Below are 18,434 nucleotides of genomic sequence, written 5' to 3'. Positions count from 1 at the left end.
GGTGGATCCGCGCTGCGTTAGCTGGTAGGGGACCTCTGCATGAATCTCTCCTCGCTCTCTATTCTCTTTCAGTATTCTCACTCCATTTGGTGCTCAGCTGAGTTCTTTATCTCTTCATTTGATGTTCTAGGGTTTCAGGATTGTTGATTCTCTGTTTGGCTTAGTTTTTTGGATCTTTGCTGTGGAGTGACAGCGTAGTGCTTCTGCCTAGAGCGCCATCTTGCCGGAACTCCTCCAAGATTTATTATTTTCTGTTTTTTTGATTCATGCCAATAATGTTTGTGTGAGATAGTATCTCATTGTGGTTTTGATTTGCATTTCTCTGATGGCTAGTGACTGTGAGCATTTCCTCATGTGTCTGTTGACCGCTTGAATGTCTTCTTTGGTGAAGTGTGTGTTCATATCTTTTGCCTATTTGTTTTTTTAATTGTACTTCAAGTGAAGGTTTACAGAACAAATAGTTTCTCATTTAACAGTGGCCTGAGGGAGGAGCCCTGTCTCTAAATCCAGCTAACATGGAAGCCTTCAGGAGCTGGGTGGAGTGTGGGCATTGAGGACCACACAGAGTGAGGACTGTGTGGAAGGGCTAGGAAGCATTGGGCTGGGATGAGTTTACTTGAGGTAGCACACAGGGTCCTGGGCACCACAGAGAAAGTGTCAGCTCTCCTCTCCTTCCTCAGCAGGGACTTCTTTCCTCACCCCCTCTCTTCCCTGCCTTCCTTCTCCATCCCAAGGAAAACAGAGACTACTTGAAGCACTGTGCAGTTTATTCTACCTGGGTAGTGTTGGGGAAGGGGGAAAGAAGCAGAAATGTGCGTGAATAACAAATTGTGTAGAGAGTGATAGACCAGAAGGCAGTCCTAAGAGGACTGGCGTGCTGAACAATGGCCCCCAAAGGACTACAGTCAAATCTGTGGAAACTGTGATTATATTACCTTTTGTGGCAAAAAGGACTTTATAAGTGTGATTACATTAAAGATTTTGAAATGGAGAGATTTTTCTGGATTATCTGTGTGAGACCAAGTTACCACAAAGTTTTTTTATAAGAGAGAAGGCAATATGAAGGCAGAAGGAGAGAGAGATTTGAGATGCTGCAGGCTTTGAAGATGGAGGAGGGAGATGTGAGTGAAGAAATTGAAGGACAGTAGCTCTAAATTCATTGGCTGTGAAGCAGATTCTGACTCATAGTGACCCTATAGATGACAGCAGCTCTAGAAGCTGGAAAAGGCAGGGGGATGGATTCTCCCCTAGAGCTGCTGGAGGGAGATTGGCCTGGCTCCACTGTGGTTTTCATCTGGTAGAATCCATTTCTTCTGACCTTCAGAACTATAAGAGAATAAATTTGTGTTGTTTTTAGCCACTTAGTTTATGGTAATTTGTTATAGCAGCATCAGGAAACTCATACGAGGCCAGGCAAGTGGACAGAGGGAAAAGACCAGTAGATGGATAGACAGGCTGGAGGGCAGGTGTGTGAGAGATGTAGGTGGAGAAAGGAAGACAGACAAACAGGGAGGGAACCTGGAGAAAGGTTGGCAGAGAGAAGTGCAGGCAGTCTGGTGGACAGGAGTCAGGATGTGACTCAAGTGGAAGATAGAAAGCAGGAGGATGGGCAGACACACCAGGGACAGGGGCAGCGGGACAGAAAGACAGGATGGAAGGCAGGAGGCTATCTCAGGGAAATAGTTGGGATGAGCCTGCCATTATCCCCACCGGAGTTAGAGGAGCTTCTTCAGGTGCAGGTGGATCCCATTCATGGACTTCAACACAATTTCTGCAACAGGGATGGGAAGCCTGGTGGGGTCCAGTGACAGCTCAAAGCGGAGCAGGGTCAGGGCTACGGCCACCTTCAGCTCATTCATGGCAAACTGCTTCCCAATACAGTTTCTGGGCCAGAGAGGGACATTCAAGAGGAAACAGCCTCAATCCAGGTCCTGAGCTGGGCAGGCATTGGCCACTAAGCCCTCGTTGGTGGGGCCGAGCCCCTAGTCCTCTGCTTACAGGTCACACATGCCCCTATCCCCAAGCCTTTGTCACATAACCCCCTGACTTTTGACAGATCTGATCACTCTTCCAGGCCTAGCTTCTAACTCCTACTTGGGGTCTCAGCAACATTTCCCCTTGCTGAGCTCTCTCTGAGTAATATAAACTGATATATTTTTCCTGTTCTCTGCTGATTCTTGCCAGCGGGAAGTCAAGATTTGTGGGCTGAGAGTAGGCTACTAATCTTGTTAACAACTATGGGATGGGTGGTGGAAATGAAAAGTTTTGCAAAGGAGGGAACATTTGATATAGACTTTGAAGATGGAAGTCCATTCCAGAATGGAAGGCCATTCTAAGCAAAGGGAGGAGCATGAGAAAGGGTGGGGGTACAAGAGTGAGTGCTTAATAGCCTTTTTCAAATGGGTTCTGTGAGACAATTAATCTCTTCAGAAAATGATTTGAGTGGCCAGTTTCATAGTTCTAAGTGTGGTACAAGCTAGACCATTCTAGATGCAGAGGAGAAAAGTTAATTCATTACATTTAATGAATACCTTAGAGCTTTAAGCCTTAATTCTCTCATGGAATATGGTTGAGAAAGACTGGGCTAGATATTCTCATGGGGACATTTAAGTTTTGCACAGAATCTTCTCTTTCCCTCCAGGTACCTCAGCTGTGGTGTAAGGGCAACTTTTCTCTGTGGTAACCCTGCTTGGCACATGTAGGGGCTCAGTTATGTTTACTGAATGAGTGAGTAAATGTTTGGAGGGAAAGGAATAGGTCTGATCTTAGCAAGAAAGGTCTGTTGTTAAACAGCAGCTTGAAATCCTTTGTCAGGAAAGGACGAGTGCTCTAAGCTGCAGAGTTTAATCAAATGAAGGGCTTCAAAAAGTGAATCACCGGTTTGTTCACTCACTGCACTAACAGTGTCTGGTTCCACAATGGGAAGGCCGCTGTTCTGGGCACTGCAGGGGAAGGTGGGCCACACTCTCAGGCCCTCACCACCGAGGAGGACACACTGGTGCCCAGATCCTCAGAGGGAGGACAAGATGGGGTGGCGTAGGAGAGTCATAGGGGCAACAGGGAAGCTTCCTGGGGAAAAGGGGGGATGTAGGGAACTGGAAGTCTCCTCCCGTCCTCTCCCTGTTGTACCCTCAGACTTCTAATTAATGGTCTAGATCACTCTCCCCTTTACCCCCTTTTCAACCAGCTTCTGTAGCCTTCATTCTTACTCCAGAAATGTCGCCTCCTTGAGATCCCTCATTCTCCTTACCTGGACTTTTCTGGTCTTCCTGCCTCTGCTCCCTCCACACTGAAGCCATAGCCCTGCTCAAACCCCGTTCTCTCCATGGCAGGTAGAACAGAGCCCAAACACCTTTGCTGGTATTTAAAGCCTGTTTGGGCAGTTGCTTAACCCAAATTTACCTGTCCAGCTCTACTTTCTAGCTGAGGTTCCTGTCGTTGGCATCACTGAGCATGCTCTCCCTTCACCTCTGCCTGCCCACATCTTCAAGTTTCAGTTGTAATGAACAGCTTGCCCTCATCCTCTCTTCCAGCTGTCTCTCTCCCCTGTCCCCCAAGGCATCATTAGTGTTTTATTCAAGGACACATCCCAGTCCAGTGCCTAGGACAGTGCTAGGAACATGGGAAGAATAAACAACTACTCCATGAGTGAAAGAGTGAATGAATAAATTAATGATGTCTTTACCTACAGCTGTTTATTTCTATGTGTTCTGTCCTTGGCTGAAAACTCTTAGAGGCCCAGACAGTAACTTTCATGTCTGGGTTACCATCTCCCAATACAGGACTTGGCACACAGAGCATATACTTATTAAATACTTCTATAGTTGAATTATAGCAATTGAATTGAGTAAATACAATAAAATGGAATAGAGTCAGATCAAATCAAATATTACTTCTGACCTAGAAATTCAGCTACCCAAGGCTCTACTTCCAACTAGTAGTGGCAACATGGTTTACAGCCAGTGTTTAGAAGGAGGAATCAATTCAGGGGAAATGAAATCCTGGAAAGCTAATCTGTGCAAGGACAATATGCTTAAGGCCAGATGTCTGAAATATGACTCATCCATTGAAGAACTAAGAGAATTATGGATTTTTCAAAATCTTTCTATGTTAAATACTTACAATGTTTATGACAACTTGTATTTCACAGGACAATTTCGGCAGCCTTTGATATTTTGACAGCAGCCATTTTGAGTGTACTTTTCTCAACTGAATAGCTGTTTCAAGTGTGTTTTATAAGTTACACAGCAGGAACCTTTCAAATTCTAAGTTTCATATGTAATATGGGTTTTACCTTAAAAACTATTTATTGTTCTTATTTATGCTTTTTTCTTTCTTTTTTTTTTTTTTTGTTAGTGTTGAACTTTGTAGAAAACCAAACCAAAAACCAAACCCATTGCCATCGAGTCTATTCTGACTCATAATGACCCTATAGGACAGAGTAGAACTGCCCCTTAGGGTTTTCAAGTTGCTGCTGGTGAATTTGAACTGCCGACCTTTTGGGTAGCAGCCATAGCTCTGAACCACTGCGCCACCAGGTCTCCGAACTATGCAGACTCTGTGTTAATTCATGGTGTATAGAACCCACTTCATATGAAGAATTTTGTAAATTAGGAAAGTTGTCAAGGGAATGTGAACATTAACATTCAGTGAAAATTTTTGTTGGGATAGCCTGCAAAATAGAGAAGACTCAAATTGGTGTAACACTTCCTTCAAAAGGCAACCATAACCCTTCAAGTATATGGGTTGTACAATTGAGACATGCCTATGGAATCTGAAACCCATAGAATCTATTTGTTTCAGTTGGAAGTCAGATTGTTGAATTAAGTAGGAAAGGCAGTGGGCTCCACTTAGAATGATTAGAAATAGAGAAATCCACCTCTAAAAACTGTGACAACTGAGAAAAACACACCAGAAATGTGAAAAGTCCAAGGTATTCTGCCCTGAAAAAATAGTCCTAGAGTGATTAAAACACCAGAACACACTGAATTTTGGAAAATCCACTCATGCTGAATGTTGGCTGCCATTGGGAAAGAGCAGTGGGAGCAAAGTCTCCATGGCTCACCCAGACATTCTTTCTTTCTTTCTTTTGTACAGAGACACATACAAGGCCCCCTTTCCACAAACACCAACACTACCAGGCACAGTTGAGGCTGCCATCTATGCACATAGGAGATCACTACCATCAGGGCACACACCCAGAAAACCCCTCTCCATTACCACACAAAGGAAGTCTCCTCACCTTGATCCTGCTGAGAAGGGCAGGAAGGCATGGCTATGTTGAGCAGAGCCCGGTGCAAACCGGGAAGGATCGAACACCTGCAGAGAGAGCATCAGAGCCAGAACAACTAATGGTCAAGCCCTTCCTTCCAAAGCATGAGGGGGTGTGACTGTCAGAGGTAGGAGGTTTAAGAGGTGTTGTTCTTGAGAAATCATCCCATCCCTGTTTCACGGGGCCTCATACCTCTGGGTTCGACCACACTTTTGGGTTGTGGTGAAGGGAGTAAATGTTCAGTGTGACTCTGATTCCTGTGGGGCAGGTTAGAGACAGAGAAAAGACGGACATACCTATGGGGTGTTTCCCTGGTACTTCAGCTAGTAGAATTCACTTGGATATTCAAAAGGACTGGGTGCCACAAACCAGGAAAAACAAAACAATCGAAGGCTGACTCTGTAGTAACTCAAGTGTCAGAGGGGAATATACATTAACTCATTCTATCCTCACAACCATCCTGCATGGAAAACATACTCACTTCCCAGTTTTTAAAATGAGACACCCAATGCTCGGATTGGCTGGGTGATTTGCCAAGGATCACACAGCTAGTATGTAGCAGAGCTGAGTCAAATCAATGGGAGGTGAGCCAATGGAGAGCCTCTGACCATGGCCGTGGTCTCACATCTGGTCATCAGCTGCTCTCTGCCACCATCCTGAGTGTTCCTCAGAGCCTGGATCCCACCTAACCCATGACACTGGATTCCCTGACTCCCTCATTTACCCTGAAGTCTCATAAGGAAAAGATCACATCAACCTCAGCCCTTCTCTGATTCTCTCTTGAGCCCTTCCACATCTCAGGGAATTAGGATTTTAGAACAGAAGAGGCCGCATTCTAAACCTAAAATCTTCTTGAGGAGATGACTCAATGGATTGAGCCAGTGGGTGGTGCAAAGGTTCAGCTGCTAACCAAAAAGTTAGAGGATCAGGTCCATGCAGAGTTGTCTTGGAAGAAAGGCCTGGTGATTTACTTCCAAAAGACCAACCATTGAAAACCCTGTGGAATACAGTTCTACTCTGACACACATGGGGTCGCCATGAGTCGGGATCTCTGATTCAGTGGGAACTCACTGGCAATTCGTGGTGGTGGGGGATGTAGTTCCTGGCAGTTAGGTGAGTGAGTGTGGTGAAGTTCATACCTTTGGGTAAGGAGCGTCCATCAGGGAAGGTGATGGGCTTGCTGAGCACCCTGGAAATGTTTGGCACAGGAGGGTAGATTCTCAGAGCCTCCTTGATGCACATAGTGGTGTAGGGCATCCGGTTCAGGTGGTCCCTGAGAAGAAGCCCAGCCTTAGGGGCAGGTAGGCGCTAATAGACCAGGTGCTTCTCCTCTAACAGAGAGGCAGAGCTCCCCGATCTCTTGAGCACTCACCATGTGATAAAAGCTCCATCCCCAAGGAGGCTCTGGATTTCCTCCCGACAAGCTTGCTGATGCTTGGGGTGCATGGCCAGGGCATAGAGGATCCAGGAGATACCACTGGCTGTGGTGTCATGGCCCTCAAACATGAATGTGTCCACTTCAGCTTTAAGGTTCTGGTCGGACAGGCTGTGTCCATTCTCCATCTGGTGGAAGCCATGTGGAGAGTACAGAGTTTGCCCCCAGACCCTGCTTTTCTGCACAAAGCCTCAGGCCTCTCCCACACTCACTTTTGCACATAGCAGAATGTCTAGGAAATCCAAGTGCCTCTTCCTCCTGATCTTTTCCATCTCTCCTTCCTTCTGCAGATCAGCCTTCCTCAGCTTGATCACTTGCTCTATCCCAGGACAGTGATTACCAGTGGAAAGTAAGAACTCTGGGCATACCAGCCATAAACACCCACAGCAGCCACATCAGCCAATTATAATTGGCACCAATGTGGGCATCAGGCCTGACTGAAGTGGAGCTCAGGATGAGTGTGGGATTGTCTGTGGGTTGGAGGTGAAAGCACTAGCACCAGTGGATTGCAGGTCAGGACTCCTTCACTAGCAGAACCCATGGAACCTCTGTTTGAATGTTTCCTGGGAGGGGGTCTCATTAACCATAACCAAATGTGATGACACAAGTAAAACTCTGGCACAGTGCCTGGCACACAACATCTCGATGCCCATCCCCTGCTCCAGACACCTACCCACCCTAGGTGTGTACCAGGTCCTGCAGGGGCACTGAGGGGTCTGGCTATGCCAGAGGAGTCAGGGCAGGTTCCTTTGGGTTGGCCTTGGTAGAGGAGGGGGGCTTCCCAGGAGGAGAACTCAGGACCTGTGTGCTGATGGGCGACCTGACAGGCGTAGTGGCTCAAGCGACCATCAGGGGTCAGCCTATAGATGAAGTCACTCTGGTAGAAGGCATTCCTCAAACGTGAACAAATTAACTTGTTCAGGTTCCCAACAGCTTGGATGTAGGAGTGGGAGTTCCTGAAGGGAGAGAATGCAGAAGAGATAAAGGGGGGGGAGGCCTCTGACCCAGAGGTCGGGTGGGAATCTGGGTGGAGACAACTTCAAACAGCATGGACAGGCACCACTGTGGCATCCATGTCTTCTCGTCTCAAAGCCTGTGTGGTCCTCAGCCCTTGATAAGATGGCATGAACAGCCAGGCTTCTACTTACGTGTCTGAGTCTGGGGATAGAATCTTCTTTTGTGCTGAGGTGAGCATCCAAGGTGCTCCACCTATCTGTCAGGTAAGTCCACAGCCAGTTGGTACAAACAAAGATCCTGATGCTGAGTGTTGTTACTGACCTGTCCAACTGGATGCTGCCCTGGTAGCTGAAGGCACACTTCATGATAGTGTCCAGGGTCATCAAGGAGACATGTTCAAAGAACTCCACGTATGGGTCCTGGGTTATAAGCTTTTCCCACTTGTCCTGGGAAGGAGGGGAACATTGACTCTATCAGACTCCCCCAGAAGGTCCTTGCTGATCAGGCTAGACTCTGTTCTCTGTCTCCCTGGATGTCCTGTTGGGAATTCCTCACTTTCTAAAGCAGATGGCATTGTACCAAAGTAAGACTGTAAAGCAAATGTTTATAAACTGATGTCTATTTTCTCACCAGTTTTTATTATGTAGTTAAAGACATCCTCTCATAATAGTCTTAATCAAGTTTTAAATTATGGAACAATTTATGATGGTAACTACCTTTTGGTTGACCAGAAAACACTTTTTTCAGGGTTCTTAGAGTAGGGGGATCTGGTTTCCTGAGAGCTAAGGTAGTCCTGAGGGACAGGTTGTACCAAATTTTTAAGGATCAAACATGTCAATGCAAGATAAAGCCTAAAAGGTCAGGATGAGGTCTTTCATGGAATGGACATCAGGGACTTCAATTCCTTTTCATTCAGCAATTTTTTTACTGAGCCCAAGGCGAGTGACAAATCAGAGCCCTGATGTATGGCAGTGGCATGACAGAGTCTGGACCATGAAAACGTAGACCCAGTGTCCATTTCTCTATGGAGTGGTTCAAATTTATGCACAAGCCCTGGGCCTCAGGCCAGAGACATCCTGGATGTCCTTCTTGCCACTGAGGCTGGCACTGCCTAGGCCAGCCAGGTGCAGCTTGTCCTGTTGTGCAAGGGGCATTGACCATTCCTCTTTCCACAGTGCTGAACACATGGAGGTTGGTGGTGAGGGGGTCCCTGCATAGAGTCTAACCCACTCTTTTTGGGTGATGAGCAAAGTGTGGATCCAAGATAGTGGCTGGCTCATCTCCTATCCCACCTGCTTTTGGAGAAAACTGCTCTCACAGCGGTGGTGTGATAATTTGCTTTTTGGTAAGTGCTGGAGGCATTTTCAGTCAATTAGGAGAGGGATTTTATTCATACCAACATGAGAATGGAGCTTCTTTCTATGTGCTGAAAAGCCAGTGTATTTGGGCATATGTACAAGAGTGTGTAAGAGTGCATGCTTGTGTATATCTGCCAAGTACTTCTTGATGTGTCTAAATATGTGTGTATGTGTGTCAGTAGGTTAGTCTGAATCTGTGTCTCAGCATGGCAGTAAGCACATGTGTGTTGGAGTATGGGAATCACATCAGAGTGAGTGATACCGCATGTAAGTGTTTGCGGGAGCCAAGAGGTCCTTGCGTTTCAAGTGTGTCTAAGAGCTTGACAATATGTATGTGCCTTAACAGGGGGTGATGTGCATGTCTGTGGGTCTGAGAGTGTCATTGTGTATGACTGTGTCTGACAGACGTCCCTAGGACAATGTGTTTGACAGTGGAATGTGTGTGGGTTTGGTGTGTGTGCAGGGGTCTGCGAGTGAGGGTGTGTGTGGAGGTGAGAGAGAGAAAGAGAGATAGATACCCACTCACCAGCATAATTTGGACAGAGTCAGCCATGATCCTCACGTAGGTCTTCAGGATGTCATAGTGGAAGGCTGGAGTCAGCATCTGCCGGTGCTGGAACCATGTCTGTCCATTCAACAGAAGCAAACCATATCCTGGGCCAGAGATGAGCGAGTGTATGTGTGTTGGGAGAGACAGGATCAGAGGGACTACCAGACACAATCTGAGAGGGAGCAATGCTGTCATCAGGGAAGAAACCCATCTGAAGACATCATGTGCAAAGGCTGGGAACGCTTTTCACATTTCAGGAATGTGAGTTGCTATTTTGGCTGGTACATAGGATATGATTATGATAGCTATGAGATAAAAGTTGAAAGTGATAATTAAGGGTGGGTCTTAAATGAGTGTTAAGCTTTGACATTTGGAAAGAACTGAGAAGAGTTGTGGAAGGAGTAGAGCTACTGGAGAGCTCTGATCAAGAGGATGGGGTCAGGGTCTGAGAAAAGAAGAGAAATGAGGCTTGATTCAGGGGTGGGGGTGGTGACAGTGATGGATGGACACATGTTGTTCCCTGTGAGCCAAAGAGATCGCTTGTGGCCAACCTACCTGGTGATTGGAAGGCAGTTGTTGTTTAGACATACGTACCAATCCAGGGGACCAGGAATCTGTAGGGCTCATGAGATTTTGGGTCTGAAAGTTTAGGAAGGGCACTAGGATGAGAGTGGAAGGGATCAGGCAAGGCATCCTGCAGGAGGCAGCTGTGTTCCAGACCACTGGCTGCCATCATTTCTTGATGATTGTCACCTGTAAATCTATGCAAAGCCTCTCACTTGCCTCCTGTCACCTACTCTATCTGTCTCAATAGTCAGTATGGACGCAGTGAGGCAGGCTCCGAGTACCTGCAGCAGAAACCCATAGGGGTAGAATGGTGAATTTGCTAGAAATGTAGGCAATGTCTTAAATGCCAATCAGTGAGACAGAAGCCTTGTGGCTTTTCTAGGATTTATGGTGACTTTGCCATCCCATGTCCCGGACAAGCAGAATGTCTTAGTCATCTAGTGCTGCTACAACAGAAATACCACAAGTGGATGGCTTTAACAAAGAGAAGTTTATTCTCTCATAGTCCAGTAGGCTACAAGTCCAAATTCAGGGCATCAGCTCTAGGGGAATGCTTTCTCTGTTGGCTCTGGAGGAAGGTCCTTGTGATGCATCAGTCTTCCCTTGGTCTGGGAGTATCTCAGCGCAGGAAACCTCAAGTCCAAAGGACACACTATGCTCCTGGCACTGCTTTCTTGGAGGTGTGAGGTTCCCATGTGTCTCTGTTCACTTCTCTCTTTTATATCTCAAGCGAGATTGGATTAAGATACAATCGAATCTTGTATACCTCATCAGTATAACCTCAGCATAGTGATAGAGTTTACAACACATAAGGAAATCACATCAGATTACACAATCATACAGTACTGCGAATCATGACCCAGCCAAGTTGACAGATATTTTTGAGGGACACAGTTCAATCCATGACACAGGAATAATAGCTACCAGACCCACCCCAGTCTGGACAGAAAATTTGTCTTTCAGGTACGGGGCAGTGTACTCCACAGAGCATCTAAATTCTGTGGAAGGAAGGAAGGATGGAAGGAAGAGAGGAATGGAGAGAGGCAGAGAAGAAGACAGAGAGGGAGGGAGGGAGATAAGGAGAGACAGAAATAGAATGAAGAAGGAGGGAGGGAGGTAAGGAGAGAGAGAAATAGAAGGAAGAAGGAGGGAAGGGGGAAGGGAGGAAATTCTGCCCCAAACAGATATTTTAAATGTCCAGCACTAAGAAGTTATTGTTGGCCTGAGGCTGGGTTTTGAGTTGAGAGGATGGTTGGTAGTGTTTAGATATTTATATTTGACCTGAGCTCTCGTGAAATTTTACTCAAGAGGGAGGACCTGTACCCGAGAGGAAGGAGCTGCTCCAGCCAGATGTAAGTTTTGCTCTCACCTGGTCTCCCCAGAATCACCTTCGCGTAGTCGGGATCATAGACCTGGAAGGCAAAATTGCTCCCCCACAGCCAGCGAGGACAGGCACACGGGAATTTCTCTACCCATTTCAGAAAATGTTGCAGCTCCTGATCCTTTTGAAACTGTTATGGAGGGAGAGACAAATTAAAACTTTATTTTAGGCCCAGTACTTGGAGTAGGGATGAAGGATAAGACAGCCACAGGGATGGTAGTTCTATATCTACCAGCAGAATTTAGGGGTTTAGAACTGTTTCTGATGAACTGGTCTTTGATCTAGACTCTTGTTATTGATCTAGGACATGTCATATGGGCAGATCTGTTCCCCTGTTGGGCTGAGCTTTGGGCCCTCACTCAGAACTGCTTCCAGAACCTTACACATAATAGGCATTTGATAAATGTTGTTTAGGGACTGACTCCAAAGTGAACAAATCATTTTCACAGGCTTACATTATGTAATGCTCACAGCAAATCTGTGGTCAGGTAGGGATTATTACTTTATCCTATTTTACAGAAGAATGAGGAAATCAAGGTTAATTATATTGCCAGGTGTCCTGGGTTTAAACTCAAGCCTGCTGACACCAGGTGTCTTTCCCCTGGGCTACCACAGCTCCTTGGTGTCCCTGTATTATCATATTAATCTCAGTATGTCCTAGTTGTTGGTTACCCTGTTAGCAAATTCACTTTCAATACTTGTTATCCCAGTTTTCTTAGAGCCCAGCATAAAGTATAACCAAAAAAACCCAGATCTGTTGCCATCAAGTCGATTCCAACTCATAGTGACCCTTATAGGAGAGTAGAACTGCCCCATAGGTTTTCCAAGAAGCAACTGATGGATTCAAACTGCCGACCTTTTTGGTTAGCAGCCAAGCTCTTAACCACTATGCCACCAGATCTATAGCATAGGGTATACAGCTCATAGGAAATATGGCTTTTTTAAAAGAAAGAATGAAAGGAGGGAAGGAGAAAGGGAGGGAAGGGGGAAAGATGGAGAGAGGTAAAGATGGAAGGACGGATGGAGGGGGAGGAAAAAAAGAAGGAAGGAATGAGGGAAGGGGAGAAAAAAAGAAAGGCAGGAGGGAGGAAAGGAGAAAGGGGGGAGGGAAAGATGGAGAGATGGAAAAATGCAGAAAGGGAAAGACAGAGGAAGGAATGGAGGGAGGGAGAAAGGGACGAAGGAAGAAAGGAAGGCAAGAAGGGAAGGGAAAGGGAGAGAGAGAGAGGAATACATGTAGGAAAGTGAATGTGTGAGTCTTTGTTAATATTTTTGTTGCAAGTGACAGAAAAAATCTTGAGCAATTTAAGAGATAAAAAGAAAAGAAGACTAGGAACACAGGGTTATCTCAAGGAGCTCAAGGGTAGGCGGCATACAGAATTCTGGAAAGGGCAGAAACAAGGACTGGGGAACTGCTGGGACTCTGAGTCTCTAGTTCTTTCTTAGTTTACATGCAGATATTAATTCATTCAACAAACATTTATCAAGGACCTACCATGTACCGGGCACTTTTCTAGAAGCTGGGGATACAGCTTTGAACAAACAATTCTTGTCCTTAAGTAGCTTAGGTTTATGTGGTGGAAAAGAGCAGTTCTACCCTTACTGTGCTGACACATTTCCCTTCTACCAGTGTCTGATTGGCTCTGCTGAGTCCTAGTCCAAGAATCTGGTTTGAATAGCATGGATGAGGGGTCCTCCTGGTACAATCAATTGTGGCATAGGATTAAAAGGGTTATTCAGAGTCCCACCATGCTCGGGGGAGGAAAGATTTCACAGAAAGTTATCTTGACCAAAATACCAAAAACCAAACCCATTACCGTGCCGTGGATTCCAAATCATAGCGACCATATAGGACAGAGTAGAACTGTCCCATGTTTTCTAAGGAGCAGCTGGTGAATTTGAACTGCTGACTTTTTGGTTAGCAACTGAGCTGTTAACCACTGTGTCGTTAGGGCTCTGTTATCTTGACAGATATCCCAAAATGTTTCCACTTCAGTGATTGACAGAAAGAGTAGATGGATGGGTGGACACATTCATTTGTTAGATAAATATTTATTAAACTGTTGTTGTTAGGTGCCATTGAGTCAGTTCCGACTCAGTGACCTTAGGTATAACAAAATGAAAGATTGCCTGGTTGCCCTCCATCCTCACAATTGCTGTGTTTGAGCCCATTGTTGCTGCCACTGTATCAATCCATATCATTGGGAGTCTCCCTCTTTTTCACTGACCCTCTGTTTTACTAAGCATGTTTTTCTCTAGCGATTGGTCCCTTCTGATGACATGTCCAAAGTAAGCTAGACAAGTCTCGCCATCTTCACTTCTAAGGAACATTCTGGCTGTACTTTCTCCAAGACAGATTTGTTTGTTCTTCTGACAGTTTACGACATATTCAATATTCTTCACCAACAGCACAACTGAGCGCTTAACTTTCTGCAAGTGTCATCCTAGAAGCTAGGGATTCAGCAGTGTAATGGTTAAGATTGTGTGTCAGCTTGGCTGGGACATGATTCTCAGTATTTATATGTTATCATCCCCGTGACGGGATCTGCTGTGAGTAGCCAATCAGTTTTAAAGGGAATTTCCTTGGGTATGTAGCCTGCACTCAGATATAAGTGGATGTTCTGTCTTTTGCCTACTCTGGATCCTGCAACTGCCTCCTGTTCATCTGACCTCCAGTTCTTGGGACTTGAGCTAACAGCTTACCTACCAATCCTGGGATTCATTGATCTTCACGGCCTGTGAGCAAGAGTCCTGCTCTCCCACCTGCTGATCTTGGGTTCACCAGCCCCTGCAGCTATGTGAGTCAGGAGAAGTCTTGCCGTCTTGCTTGCCAATCTTGGGATTCGTCAATCTTCACAGCTTGTGAGCAAGAGCCCTGCTCTCTGACCTGCCAATCTTGGGTTTGCCAGCCCCTGCGGCTACATGAATCAGGAGAAGCCTCTATCCTGATCCACAGACTTTGGACTTTCCAGCCTCTACAATCCCATGAGCTGTTTCCTTGATATAAATCTCTCTCTGTATATATATTTATATGTTTTACTGGTTTTGCTTCTCTAGAGAACCCAGACTAAGATAAGTAGTGAACAAATAAAGTCCCTGCTGTCAGGGAGCTTATGTTCCAGTGGGGAGAGGCAGACAATTCTGCCCTGAGCTAGGTGTTCTGCTTTAATTACACAGTGAGGCTGCTCTGTGTTGCTGGGTCATGCTCATTAGACATGCTTCCCTCATCTATGGTTTCTCTGCAGGGAATGGCCAGTGAGAGCCTTTTATCACCCCCGCTACCTTGGCCTGATGTATAGTACCCTTCACATACCTACCCAGCACTGTAGAGTGCATTCTTTCTGATTGATTGCTGCCCAAACCAGTCAACTGCCCCCAAAACCTACCTCCTAGGCACTGCCATTGATTCCTTTCAAGGAATCAAGGGTGCTAACTCATGTTCTGTTTGCCTATGTCCTCTCTGGGACATTCTGGTGCCTACTGGCCTGCCAGCCTCCCTGCTGGGGCTGGCATGGGCTTCCTTCTGTCCCTGAGCAGTTCTGGCTGGAGCAGATCAAGACTCTTGTGGAGGAGATGATGTCCATGGAGGCAGTGGTGATAACCCCATAGGCAAATAATCATGGCACCTCTGGCTCCCTAGATGAGGTCACCCATGCCACACTTGTCCTCATTTGTCTGCTCTGGGAGCTGAAGCCCCAAAGGAGACACAGGGCAAGCACATGGACAGGCAATACTGGGGCCGACACAGGCACTGGTTAGGTTTTCTGGGCTTTGCTGGCATGGCAGACATGCGTTTAATAGGAGGGAGGCCACAGGGAAAAGATGGGGTTGTGAGGGCTATTTGGGACTATCTGAATCTCAGCATTGTGGCTTCCTCTTTTTGCAGTCGTGGTGGTGCGGTAGTTAAGAGATACAGGTGCTAATCAAAAGGTCAGCAGTTCGAATCCACCAGCTGTTCCTTGGAAACCCTATGGGACAGTTCTACTCTGTCCTCTAGGTTGCCATGAGTCAGAACTGACTCCATGGCACCAATTTTTTTTTTTTTTTGGGTGAAAAACATTTCAGTACTATTAATAGGTGAGTTTGTTAAACCTACTAAATGCTCAACTCTCCTAGGCACAAAGATTATTCTTATTTATACAAATAACAATGAGTGTGATTGTGGCCCTTGCTCTGTGCCAAACCCATCATCAATGAACAATAATTTCTTTGAGTATACTATAATTATTGTCACCTCCATTTTTCAAATGAATAAGCTGAAGCATAGAGAGAGTATTTAAAGTTAACTAGTGGAGCTGAGATGTGAACCTAGATAGTTTGACAACAGAACCCACATCCTTAACTGCTACACCTTGTTACTTGACATCTGGCCAGAAAAATTAGTGTCAACATAATCACCTATGTTATTTGAATTCATGACTTAACCAGTTATAGAGATAGTGAATAAATAAAAATCTCAGACAGTATTTTTCCAATTGTTGTAGTTTAAGTGAAAGTTTACAATTCAAGTTAGTCTCTCATACAAAAATTTATACATACATTGTTATGTGACCCTAGTTGCTCTCCCTATACTGTGACAGCACACTCCTCCTTTCCACCCCTGATTTCCCGTGTCCATCCAATCAGCTCCTAATCCTCTCTGCCTTCTCATCTCACCTCCAGACAGAAGCTGCCCATTTGGTCTCATGTATCTCCTTGAGCTAAGAAACACACTCTTCACAAGTATCGTTTTATGTCCCACAGTCCAGTCCAATCTTTGTCTGAAGAGTTGGCCTCGGAAATTTTTCTTAGTTCTGGGTTGACAGAGTCTGGGGGCCATGCTTTCTGGGTTTCCTCCAGTCTCAGTCAAACCATTCAGTCTGGTCTTTTCACTAGAATTTGAGTTCTGCACCCCACCCTTCCCCCGTTCCATCAGAGACTCTTTATTTTGTTCTCTGTCAGGGCAGCCGTTGGCGGTAGCCAGGCACCATCCAGTTCTTCTAGTCTCAGGCTTATGAAGTCTCTGGTCTATGTGGCCCTTCTGTCTCTAGGGCTAATAATTTCCTTGTGTCTTTGGTGTTTTTCATTCTCCTTTACTCCAGATGGTTGGGACCAATTAATGCATCTTAGATGGCTGCTTGCTAGCTTTTAAGACCCCAGACACCACTCACCAAAGTGGGATTCAGAACATTTTCTTAATCAACTTTGTTATGCCAGTTGACCTAGATGTCCCCTGAAAGCATGGTCCCCAGACCCCCGCCCCTGCTACTCTGTCCCTTAAAGTGTTTGATTGTATTCAGGAAACTTCTTAGCTTTGGTTTAGTCCAGTTGTGCTGACTTCCCCTGTAGTGTGTGTTGTCCTTCCCTTCACCTAAGATAACTCTTATCTACTATCTAGTTAGTGAATAACCTTCACCTTCCCTCCCCACCCTCGTAACATCAAAGAATGTTTTCTTCTGTGTTTCTTGAGTTCATATAATAGTGGTCTTATACAATATTTGTCCTTCTGTGACTGACTAAATTCACTCAACATAATGCCCTAAAGATTCCTCCATTTATGTTTCACGGATTCATCAGTGTTCTTTATTGTTCCATAGTATTCTATTGTGTGAATATACCATAATTTGTTTATCCATTTGTCCATTGATGGGCATCTAGGTTGTTTCCATCTTTTTGCTATTGTGAACACTGCTGCAATGAACATGGGTGTGCATATATCTATTCATGTGATGGCTCTTATTTCTCTAGGATATATTCCAATGAGCAGGATTACTGGATTGTATAGTACTTCTATTTCTAGATTTTAAAAAAAAATTTTTTTTTTTACTGTACTTTAGGTGCAGGTTTGCAGAACAAATATTTTCTCATTGAACAGTCAGTACACATATTGTTTTATGACATTGGTTAACAACCCCAAGACATGTCAACACGCTCTCTTCTCGACCTTGGAGGAACTTTTTTTTTTTTGGTGGTGAAAATATACATAGCCAAAGATACACCATTTCAAAAATTTCTCCATGTACAATTCACTGATGTTGATTATGTTCTTCCAGTTGTGCTGCTATTCTCACTTTAGATGAAGGTTTACAGAACAAAATAGTTTCTCATTAAAGATTTATTACACATGTTGCCCTATGACAAGGGTTAACGACCCCACTACATGTCAACACTGTCCTTACTCAACCTTGGGTTCCCTATCACCAGCTTTCCTGTCTCCTTCTGCCTTCTAGTCCCTGTCCCTGGACTGCTGTGCCTCATTAGTCCCATTTTGTTTTATGGGGCTGTCCAATACCCAGATGAATGGTGAACCTCAGGAGTGACTTCCCCACTGAGCTAAAAGGATGTGCCCGGGGGCATACTCTCTGGGTTTCTCCGGTCTGTGTAAGGCCAGTAAATCTGGGCTTTTTCTGTGAGTTAGAATTTTGTTCTACATCCTTCTCCAGCTCTGTCTAGAACCCTCTGTTGTAATCCTGGTCAGAGCAGTCAGTGGTGGTAGCTGGGCACCATCTAGCTGTACTAGACTCAGTCCGGTGGAGGCCTTGGTAGCTGTGGTCCATTTGTCCTTCAGACTAATCTTTTCCTTGTATCCTGTTCTCTTTATTCTCCCTTGCTCCCGAAGGGATGAGACCAGTGGAGTATCTTAGATGGCTGCTCACAGGCTTCTAAGACCCCAGACGCTACTCACCAAGGCAGAATGTAGAACATTGTCTTTATAAACTGTGTTATGCCAAATGAGCTAAATGTTCCCTGAGACCATGGTCCCCACAGCCTTCTGCCCAGCAATTCAGTCCCTCAGAGAGTTTGGAAGTGTCTATGGAGCTTCCATGACCTTTCCTTGTACAAGCTGTGCTGGCTTCCCCAGTATTGTGTACTGTCTTACCCTTCACTAAAGTTACCACTTTATTGTCTGTTTGGTATTCCCCCCCACCCCTCCC

At 45.4% G+C, this 18,434-nt stretch overlaps 1 protein-coding gene across 1 annotated transcript in view; it reads right to left on the bottom strand.

Moving 5' to 3' along the window:
• Positions 1–1,715: 1,715 nt before the first annotated feature.
• The window catches only part of LOC101346203 (cytochrome P450 4A11-like), a 27,945-nt gene continuing 11,226 nt past the window's right edge, over positions 1,716–18,434 (bottom strand). Inside the window, exons 2-12 of the mRNA XM_004371774.1 lie at positions 11,509–11,650; positions 10,167–10,211; positions 9,549–9,676; positions 7,986–8,110; positions 7,509–7,663; positions 6,920–7,026; positions 6,645–6,835; positions 6,412–6,545; positions 5,465–5,529; positions 5,243–5,319; positions 1,716–1,884 (exon numbers count right to left, since the gene is read on the bottom strand). Of these exons, the coding sequence (XP_004371831.1) occupies positions 1,716–1,884; positions 5,243–5,319; positions 5,465–5,529; positions 6,412–6,545; positions 6,645–6,835; positions 6,920–7,026; positions 7,509–7,663; positions 7,986–8,110; positions 9,549–9,676; positions 10,167–10,211; positions 11,509–11,650 (1,338 nt within the window). The remainder of the gene's footprint in view (positions 1,885–5,242; positions 5,320–5,464; positions 5,530–6,411; positions 6,546–6,644; positions 6,836–6,919; positions 7,027–7,508; positions 7,664–7,985; positions 8,111–9,548; positions 9,677–10,166; positions 10,212–11,508; positions 11,651–18,434) is intronic.

This window comes from Trichechus manatus, unplaced genomic scaffold (genome assembly GCF_000243295.1).
Source record: "Trichechus manatus latirostris isolate Lorelei unplaced genomic scaffold, TriManLat1.0 scaffold00015, whole genome shotgun sequence".
In the NCBI taxonomy this organism is placed as follows: Eukaryota; Metazoa; Chordata; class Mammalia; order Sirenia; family Trichechidae; genus Trichechus; species Trichechus manatus.
Note: the sequence above shows the minus strand (reverse complement) of the source record. Positions and strands in the feature narration are given on the sequence as shown.